The 11,058-nt window shown below is 31.6% G+C and overlaps 1 protein-coding gene across 1 annotated transcript in view; it reads left to right on the top strand.

Moving 5' to 3' along the window:
- LOC134842442 (uncharacterized) overlaps window positions 1–7,699 on the top strand; it is a 46,736-nt gene extending 39,037 nt beyond the window's left edge. The window contains exons 2-3 of the mRNA XM_063858784.1: window positions 6,829–7,142; window positions 7,293–7,699. Coding sequence (XP_063714854.1) covers window positions 6,829–7,142; window positions 7,293–7,367 — 389 coding nt within the window. The 3' untranslated portion in view covers window positions 7,368–7,699. The remainder of the gene's footprint in view (window positions 1–6,828; window positions 7,143–7,292) is intronic.
- Window positions 7,700–11,058: the final 3,359 nt, after the last annotated feature.

Below are 11,058 nucleotides of genomic sequence, written 5' to 3'. Positions count from 1 at the left end.
ATAATAAGACGTAGGAGAATCAACTTGAATTCATCTAAACACCGTCGCCAATGGCGGTACATGATGGTTACGCTAACTACTGCGATGATCTTGACATTAGTTATTAGTTACGTAATAACATAATACGAGTGTATCATACATAGTCTCCCTTACAGGGGTAAAGTGATCATTCAGGGTTTTGCCCTGATATAAAATCAGTGTAGTTGTTCCGACTTTCGAAGAAAGTGCGAAATATTTGTGCTTGGGATGTTTTTTTTTTTCATTTTGTCAATATTCAATTTTCAAACTGAAGTTCTTTGGCGGAGTTTTTTCAAACCATGTGAAAAATTTTGTTGTCTGCGGCTCAAATTTGAAAAGATTTTTCTCATTTGATCATTTTTTTTACGAAGTGTGAATCTCGGACTTATTTGACGAAGTATAATTCAAATTGTGATAAATATCTCGCGATATAAATTAAGAAATTAAGAATAAAAATTCTTTTTTTTTCAAATTTTTTGTTCAATTTTTTCACTTAATATTTTGAAACTAAAACAAGACTGCTCGTAATATCTTTTGACTGATATAAAAAAAATTTCGTTAAAAATGGCTGGTTAAAAACCGATTTTTGTCTGAATAAAAAAAATCACCCTGAGCACAAATATTCCGCCACTTCCTTTAGGAAAGTCGGAACAAAAAATTGTGGTCGACAATAAAGAGTACTTGGAACATTCAGGGCTTTGCCTTGATATACGAGCAGTCTAGTTTAATTTAAAAAGAAGATGTCCTGATTCCTTAATTTTCGTTGAAGTATAGATATATCAAAAAGAGCGTTACGCGTGAATTAAAACTTCCGCTTTCGATTCGCTCGATTGGCTCATTAGGAAAACAATAATGGGAGAGGCTAATTTGGCTTTTTTATTGCTCTTACAGTTATATTTAATTGAAGGTAGTTCAATTTAGATTGAATAGTCACAGAAGCGTAGAATGGAAGATAAACACCCCTCTCTGTTTAGCCTGAACAATGCTCAAAACAAAGGAAAAGGATTTCAATTGACAAGTTCAATAAAATTTCATCTCCTTCGTGGGGTAGATAATCTGTGGCTGATGACAATTTAACAATTGGTTCTGATGTTTTCATAATCTTTTGGTATTCTTCAACTTATTTATAGATGAGATAACAAACTGTTATAACGTTCTTTATCAGCGCACATTTGCTATGTCGATTTAAAAAACCTCAGATAGGCAATCATTGCAATTTGTTGAACGAAAACAGGACGAGATGAATAGAAAAATGAAAATAGCCGTTTTTCACAATATGTTGAAAAGTTTGTCATACTTAAAAGTTGTTTCACAACCCGTACCTAGTAAATGTTCTAATTCAGATCTGAAAAATATATTTTTTCAGATCTGAAACGGGTTGCGAAATGTTAAAATAACGCTTGGATACTTTAGGAATGAGTTATTTCAGATCTAACTTCAGATATGAAATTTGGTTTTTCTGGGTTATTTCGACTGATTTTGACACAATTTTTGCTACTTTTGATACTTTTGTATTTGATAGCTTCTGCTAGCTACTACCAGGTAATCAGCAAGCATGAGGTAAGCATTGGAAACGCATAAGTAACGCATTAAAGCCAAGAAATTGATAAGTTTTCTTACAGTTTTTGAAAACTTTTTATCACAGTTGAACAAGAAATTTAGTCCGAAAAAAACTGTTTGTGAAATTAATTGGAAATTTTTTTCTACCGCTAGTTAATCTAAACATAATAGTGTATTGCAAAAACATCGAAAAATAAAAACTCAATTGTTTGCTGAGCAAAGGGTTTCTTATATCTAATTTCAGATCTGAAATTTTATTTTTCAAGTTTATTTCAGACCTGAAATTTTCTATTTCAGATCCAAATTTCAGAACTAAAGTTTTCAAATTCTTATCCATATTTGAAGTATAGAATTTCAGATCTGAGAAAAAACTAGTGTAAGAAATTATGAATTTCAGATCGTGTGAAGAAAATCCCCTGGATACGGGAGAATGTTGAGCAGGGTATTACGATCATGAAATCTATCAGCGATGATTCACATATTCTTATGTCATCAACCAAAATATTTCAAACTAAAAACATTCTAAGAATTTTTAGAGCAAAACCTTGATTAATTTGAAAATCATTAAAATTCTTTTGGAGACTTTTTGATAAAAATAAAATTTCATGAAGCTAATCAATTTTGATCCTTCGAATTTTTAGCTTGCTTTTGCTTACAGAACCAATATCAATTATTCGGTTGCATCGAGACTGCTTATACCATGGCAATGTCTTAAACGTTTTGATCCTTCTTTAACTTCTCAGAAAAAAATCAGTATTTTCAAAAGCTTAGAAAAAAATTCAAAAAAAAATAAAGATTTTTCAAAATATGTTTATTTTAAATTTTTTTTGAAAAATCCACAGATGCTATGAAAATTACCAGTTACAAAGTTATGGATTAAATGTTGTCGACTGAAAACGTATTTCATTATCATACAGCGCGAAAATGTTGGAGTTTGAAATTGAAGTTTGAATTTTGAAACTTTCTTTAATTCAGATAAATTGTGTTTAGAATTTTGTGTTGTTTTAGAAATTGACACATGAATTTTGAAATTTTCCGTGTTTTAAATAAATTGTGTTTAGAATTTTTTTCTGTTGTTCGGAGCTCTACCTTAATTGTTTTGGAACTTTAAGCCAATCAAACTTTCGAAAAAAGTCAAGGAATATTTATTTTTGAGGTGTTTTTTAATAAGAGAAACTTTGCCAAGCAAAAATGAAAAAAAAAACAATTTTTCCTACAAAATTCAGTTGTTTTAACCTACCGATATTTTTAAAGTGCTTTAGATATAAGGTTACAAAGAAGTATAAGAAAAATTTTAACGCGTAGTAAGAAGTCGAAGGGACCCCGAAGAAATAGCATGTCAAGATCATTTTACCAATACAGATATCAGTTTGCTTCAAAGGCGCGACAAAAATTTTTTGTACTGAACACCGACGGAACTGCAAATGGCCAAAATATTTGACTTTCACGATCTTCACACATCGTAAAAAGTCTTATTTGTAATATCATAGTTGAGCCCATGCTGTCGATTTTTGAACCTGGAAACTATTTCTGAAATTATTTCAAACTCTACTTTTCAAATACTTGTTGACTTCAGTATCCCACTTTAAATATTTTTCCAATTTTTTTTATACTTGATATTTTTTTATTAAAAAGCACAATAATTAGGTTTGATTAATTTATTTAATTCAGTTACATTTTCAAATTCAATGTGAACGAAATATTGTTATTGCGAGAAAATCACCGCCCAAACTGAAAAGAAGTTGATTGCAACAGATAATGTAAACAGATGATACTGATGAAGTAGCAAAAACATTGTAAAAAAATTGATTTGCATCAATTAAACATCTTTTAAAATTGATACAAATTTGTAGCTGAAAATCAATTTTCAATATGCTTCAAATCCATTTTCGTCCCTTTTGTTGATTACAATTGTTTTTGGTTTTTTTGCATTGTGCGTAACAATAAAATTCATTCAGATCAATTTCATTAGATTTTGCCCAGTTTTTATTTGACTTTAGTTCAGATGCTTGGCCTGAAAAAATGAATTGGCACCAAAAAGAAGTGTTCTTATTTGAACTTTTCACATATCTGCCATTTGCTTATTATAACTGCGCCTGAAACGTTGTTAAGGAAATGACAGTTGGAGGTTTTTTGCATACAACTTCTTTTCATAACGCCAGAGCCCTTAAATTTGCAATATTTAAAAAGGAAGGAATTCCCTTCATCACAATTGTTTACGGTTAAAAACCCACCTCCATTGTTACTTGCACTCTGCAGCATCAATGGAGATTTTTCTTGGGTACAAAAAATTACTCAATTTTCGAAACACAGAGAATAGTTGCTTTAAATCAATTTTGCTGGGACTTTGATGGATTTCAGTGCCTAGAAAAAATTTATGTAAATCAATTTAAATCATTTTTTATGGGCAATGAAAATGATTTTGTTTCTACCGTACAAATCCATTTAACTAATTCTAAGTAGTCGATTTACGTATCTGAATGCGCTATCGTGAATCGATTTTCATGCATATTTTATCAGTGCGGGTGATAAAAAATGTCAAAATTTAATTCAGCATTTCACTCTAGGTATTTAAAATTTTGAATAAAAAGACGCATTGATTTTTTTCTGGTGCAATTGAGACTTTTTGACGAACAATTTTGAGTTGATGTTTTAGCATCTGAAAATTTGATGCCTTGATCCTAAAATTTCAAAATAGTTTTAGTTATAGAGTTTAGGAAACTACTTGTTTGGGCATGCTGAGATGAAAGATATTTCGGATGAAACTTGAGATAAAAGATATTCATCAAAAAGAACAGTGACAAGCTAATTGGTTTAATGTTCTGGGAATAGACACAAAAATTATCACTTTTTGAGATTGCGCGAAGATTGAGTTAAGAAATTCAGAAAAAATCCAATCTTTTTTGTTCACAAAAACCAACTTCCAACTCACGCACAATTTTGTCAGTATTTTGTCCTAGACACGTAGGGCAAAAATAAGTTTTATTGAAATTGTTTAACAATTTCTAAAATTTATTTTTTGTTGAATGGTTTATTATGAACAAAAATATCGAAGTAAACATGATTTTTTTTACCAGACCGGTATATAAACCAAATTCACCAAGTAGAAAAACAGAGAGTGTAACACTAGCACACCAATTCAGATAATAATAATTTAAAGGGTTTTCTGCCGGAAAACTGGAATTATTTTATCCCTTGTTTGTTTTAAAAACGTTCTCGATACAGTAATTCTTAAATTTTAGAATTTTTGTTCAGCTGAAAAATTCTCTGCGCTATGTGCGCTGCTGAATATGTCCGTAACGAATTTTAGTCAAAATAAATGTATCATAAAAAATAAGGTTTAATCATGTCTCGAAAAAATTTTACCGCACTTATACTTCGACTCTATAGCTTATAAAAAATTTGATGGGCAAGATCAAAATTTTGGAAATAATTCTGGTCTCAAGAAAGCTAACCAAAATCAAAAATGTTTTTTGTTAAGACCATTGAAAAACTTTCTACAAAACCTTTTGTCCAATTTGCCTATCTTACTATGACTGCCTAATATGCTTATATTATATTTTTGCGTCAGATCCTTTTATCACGCCAAGCCGAAAAACTGCACTAATTTGAAAAAAAAACTTCTAAACCGTAGTTTTCTAAAGACTATGGTCGCAGCATTCTGTGCTACTTGCACAGTAACCGGCAATCCTTGCTGCTTAACTTTTGCGTTTGCCATTTTGCAAGTGTTTTAAGTTTTTGCAAGTGTTTTAAGTTTTTTTTTGCTGTGAAAAAACTTCACGGCATACTGCTATTGAGTAAAAAGTTTTAAATTGAAAATTTTAAAGATTATGTGGCAGTTTCTACGCTTTAAAAAGTAAAACTGATGACGAATAAGTTTGTTTTACAGAAAATTGTTGACAGGGCTAAATAAAAAGAGCATATTTACAAATAAGAGCCTATTTCACAAACTTTTGATTGCAAAAGTTAACTTTTCAAAACCGGGATGAAAAACACACCTTCTACGACAGAATACTTAACCGCAGAAATCCCAGAACAAAACAAATTGAGTTTTTCAGATCGAAGATAAATATGGCCGGATTTTTTGGTCTGATTGCACAACAGTTGTTTACTTCTCCATTTCACATATTGTGGGATTATATTCCCCCTCAACATTTAGATTAGAAAAACATTGTTATTTATTCACGACATCTCGACCGGAAGTCGACACTATGCACCTTCAGCGATGCTCCCACACATTTGAGACGTATCAGTAGTATCATTCTAAATATGGCGACATTGGTTTGAGTTTCCAAAACACTTTTTGTTTAACAAGCTATTTTTTCAAAGAAATCTTGTTTTCAAATGCGCAGGTGCTTTTTATCGACAAAAATAGCTGCAAATTATGTTAAATCTTTTCATTTTTAATGAACGCCGTGTTTCCTATATTATTTTTGGCTTTGAGGTTTTTCCAATGTTTTTGTTTAAAAAAGTATGCCCAAGTAAAAATGAAGGTGTAGTCTGTCAATCTATTGGAGCAAATGAAGTAAATACGATTTTGATTCTATACAACAAAATATATATTTTTTTGCTAAATGATAATTTATTTGCGTCATCATTCATGATTGTTGACTGTAAAAAGTTCTAACTTGAATGGTTTTGTGATTATAATTGGCTCCTGGTTTTTTTTTTACTGTAGGCCAATTGTTTTCTGTTCGAGTTCCGCAAAAAAATGATTACTAATTACTGTTACAATTAAGAAAATTGAATCAAGAGATTAATATATATTTTTAATCCATGATGACAATATTTAACTGCATCATATGCCTCATTTTTGAAGGGCGAGCGGACGCCATTAAACTGAATTTTTTGTTGATATTTTCCAAAAAAACAAGGATTGTGCTTTTGTATCTATATATTAGCGTCAGTGGGCCTTTAAAAAGTTTTCATTTTTTGGGATCTAAATAACAACCTCCCTCCCCCCACACGATATAGTATCTACTTAAGAATTTCCACCCCTATAAATAAAGAAGGTAAAAAGCACTAGAGCTTTCTATTGAGAATTCTAATTTTGCTGCATTCTGATTGTTCGAAAATTCGGCTAACTTAATCTGCTTAACAATCCCCTTTTCTTGAAAAGGATGGGGGTAGATTGTTAAGTAGATCCATTTTTTGTTCACCAAAGAAAGATCTTGTCGAATAGCAAATAACAAGATAGAAATCTTATTGTCGAAATACAAGTTTTCAAGCAGTCTTATATTTATATTTCAGTTTTCTTTGAGCAGTCGCTAATCATTCTCTCTGTCCTGTCAGTTTGGACGGCGAGTTGTTTCATGCCTACCGACAAACGACACTTCGCCAAAACCGAGAGCAACAGCAACCAACTCTACGGAGGAGGGTACGACTCAGATGCGAACGAGTTGTGGCATAGACTAGCTGCCATATATGGTCAGCAGGGGGACGAGACGATCGAGGGCGAAGACGAAGAGGAGCCGAGAGGCGGGGAGAGCGAGAGCGAGCAGTTCAAACGACAGCAGCTCGGAATGTTCGAGGATAACTTCGCTGATAGTCCAGCATACAGAGCTGTTAGTAATTTAAACTAAACAAACTATCTAGATTTACGAATTGAGATTTAAGATAAAAAAGATGTATTTAAATTTCTGTGTTATTTGTGGAATATTCCAAATCAGCCAGTAGGTAGAACAAAAAATGAACATTTTTCTTCTGATTTTTAGGTGAAGAGGGGTCGACACACTATGAACTGCCACCGATTCAAGACATTTGGACAGGGCTATTCGGGACTGTGCTGAACCAAAACCAACTAACAAATAAACATATAGCAACAAAAGCACAATCATTTTACTTCTAACCAGCTGCGTAGATCCAATGTGCTCTCTGCGAAAACAAATCATTCCCAAACAATGTATCAATTTCAAATGATCTTTTTATCAATCAATTTATTGGAAATTGACTTACTGGATAATCATCTATTTCAACCATGGTTTCAGTTACTCTGCAATAAACGGATTGGTTAATTTTTTTTAACGGAAACGCTATATTTATACGATGTGAATGAGGTTTATTCGGTAACGGAGTGGTTCGATATTTTGTCTTTTCAAATAAAGTGTTTGGTTCAGTCTTTTGGCTCGCTTTTTAGATGAACAAAAAAACTTTCATGTGGAAAAGCAGGATCCTATTAAAACCAATTAGCAAGTTAGAAAACACCAGGGTACGAGCAGCTGTTCAGTTCTTTACGGAAAACTACTGTTGAGCTTATGATTGATAGCAATATGCTTTTTAAGTAAAGTTACAACATATTTCAGCTTCATCAACGGTTCGCTGGCGTCTTATAATCACAAAAATAGAAGAAAAAACAATAAGCTAAGACCGTGATCTGCTCGCAGTAGCATTTATTTTCGTGTTGCTCGAATTGTTAATCATACAGTGTAACAATTCAGTGTAACCCATTACGACAAATAAACCAACAAGTGTGCGGGAATTTACATTTTACACCTATTCAGGAAAAATCGACAGGTACGAAAACTTTAAAGGAATACTCGTATCAAGGAAAATCCCTGAATGTTCCGTCTGCCGTTTAAAGTCAATAAAAAAGTTTTTTGTCAAAAATTGAGAGAGTAATCGGGAAAAAATGAGAAAATGATATACTAGGTTTTTCCCCTTTTTTCTATAATTTATCGACCCTCAAACTATGTTAAGTACAAAGTGACACATTTTGAATCTGTTACCGCATTGATCAGAGCAAATTGTCGACCTCAATTAAGTTTGGAACTATGTAATTTGTCGCTTACGCTGAAAAAGCACGAAGTATACCGAGTGTTAATTTTTCTAAATTGGAAGTTTTCAAACCCACATAACTGTATGAAAATCATATCAGGTAAAACATTCTCAAAATTTAGCTCAGGACATCAGCTTTTATCAGAAGATGTCAAAAAAACTCCAACCCTTTCTTCGAATGTAAGATCCGTCCCTTATTCCGTCTTTTTCTTTGAATGTAAGATCAAAAGGTATATGCAATGACATTCTACAAAAATTATACATTCATGACGAGTATACGTAGTGCTACATCAAAATTAAAATCATTCCCTCCATGGAGAAGATAACAATAATGTTATTCGAACTTAGGAGAACCAATCTGAAATAAACCGGCTGGATATAAACACTCCGTTTAAGAGCTAGGATTTCTTATAAGGGTACTTTCTGAAAACATGCTTTTTTTGCACCATAAATAATAATTTCCGAGATATTTCTTTGCTTTTATAGACACGTTCATTTAGTTTTAATAGCGGAGATTGGCATTAAAAACAAACAAGGCTGCTTTTGAATGTTCCGACTGCCTTTTAAGGTCTAAGGAGCAGTAATAACCTGAAAAAAATGAATGTAAGAAAAAATATGATTATTTTTTTTTAAATTTAAGATTTTTTTGCGTTAATTGTCCCGATTTGGCCAAAATGGCAATCCTTAAACCCCAATAGTTTTACAAAAAATGATCACAGGTAAAATATCTTTTCAAATTTTAGCTCCGGACAACAATAACTTTTGAATGATTTTTAAAAAAAATTCCATCAAAAATGGCTAGTTAAAAAGTCGAACTATTCCGTTACTTTCGTTATAAAAGTCGGAACAATAAATTTTACTACGCGTCTTTCATTTAGATTTTTGATGGTTTTTCATTGCTTTTCCAATTCAATTTTGAAATCGTGGGTAAAAGCTTTTTGTTAGTATCCTGAAAGACTGATATTGAAACTCTAAAGTCACTCTATTCAGTTTTCTTTTTTATTTGTCAATGTAGTCATTTGGTATTTCATACATTTTCGTAGTCTTTGGTTTGACTGCTCAAAATTGAAGCACTATGAAAAACGCATCCGTGAGAAGCAAAAAATGCTGCCATCTGGAAAATTTTGGATTGAAATGTCTTACAAAATTTGAAACTTTTGGAGGCTTAAGCTCAAAATAGAAAATATTAGGTTTCCAAAAACCAAGCATGAGAAAATTTGTTACCTTAAAAAAACAAATAGAAATTTCCAATTGCATTTCCATTTTGCCCTTTTTCATATCTGTTGATCTTTTTCAAAAAGTCGGTTCTGTTGATCCAACACTAAAAAACGAGTAGACTACACAAATTAAAACAAACACAGACACTCACGGATGTTTTAGTTTATTGTCCGTTATTTTATGATTAGTAAATTGCTTTGTTTTCATTATTGTTGAATTTTTAAAATTTTTTTAAATTGTTTTTTATTGGCCTTTAAAAAAATTCTTATGTTTTTCATTATGATTAAGTTTATTTCTAATATTAGAGATTTTAATTCATCTTGGTCAATATCACACCAAATTTTGTTCAGTTATATTAGTTCCCTTATTTTAAATTTGAGAAAAAAAGACGGAATGCTCATGCTTTTTTCAGATTAATTTTATTTTGAACTTACAATGTTCTTTTTTCAGACATAGCTTAGGGTTCTATGCGTTTATAAGACTTTCTGACTGAAAGCCGTGTACACTGCGTTTATGTGTTTCAATACTTTTTTTTAATAAAAGTTGATAATTTCTCAGGGGCATCAATATTTTAACAACGATAAACTGGAAACGAGAAAATGAAAAGGGGGAGGTTTTTGGATTCATGTGTGTATTAAATTTTGTTTTCCACGCAAAATCAGGTTTCGAGAAAATTTATCATTGGAATAGGTCGAGTGGTATACATCTACATCATATTGAAGCGCTTTCAGACGTGATTCGAGCCACCGTAAAAAATTCAAAAAATTGTCCCAGTATCGAGAAAAACATTTTAAAAACTTTTCATTTTTCGTCTAGTTTTGAGCGAGAAAGCTGAGGGAGCAGGCTTTTTCCTTTTAAACCAAGAAATTTTACCTCAAATAATGATGGGGAAGTTGATAAATGATAATGATAAATCATTTTAGAGCCTTTTTAACCGTGATTCAAACAACATCAAAAATTAAAAAAGTTCCAGTGTCGAGGATTTGAATTTTTTTAGTTTTACATAAAATTTGAGCAAGTAAACAAAACGAGCAGACTCTTTGGATGGGCCATAAATTTTTTAGGGCAGTCTTGGGAATGAAAACTTCAACATTTCAAAAATGCATCTCAAAAACTTTTCTGTTTTTTTTTTTTAATTTTTAGTTTTTTTTCTGGTTATTATGGCATGTTTATGACGAAGTTACTGCCCGGCTTGCTTGTTTTACTGTGACTGTCTGATATGTCGAAACTCAAAATTTTTGTCAGATCTGTTTTGAAAAAAAAATATGTATTTTGTAAGAATTTGAGAATATGATCGGAACACAACCGGCACAGCAACCGGCTATACTTTGTGTAATTTTCCATTTGATTACTGAACAGTTCTGGAAATGCGTAAAAAATTTATTGCAGTTTAATTTGTTATATTGCCTCAGAGCGCTATTATAATTTGGAATATTTTAGAAGAAAAATATACATTTTTTTCTTTTTTATGTAAAAGGCAGTCTCTAG

This window comes from Symsagittifera roscoffensis, chromosome 3 (assembly GCF_963678635.1).
Source record: "Symsagittifera roscoffensis chromosome 3, txSymRosc1.1, whole genome shotgun sequence".
Classification (NCBI taxonomy): domain Eukaryota; kingdom Metazoa; phylum Xenacoelomorpha; order Acoela; family Convolutidae; genus Symsagittifera; species Symsagittifera roscoffensis.
Note: the sequence above shows the minus strand (reverse complement) of the source record. Positions and strands in the feature narration are given on the sequence as shown.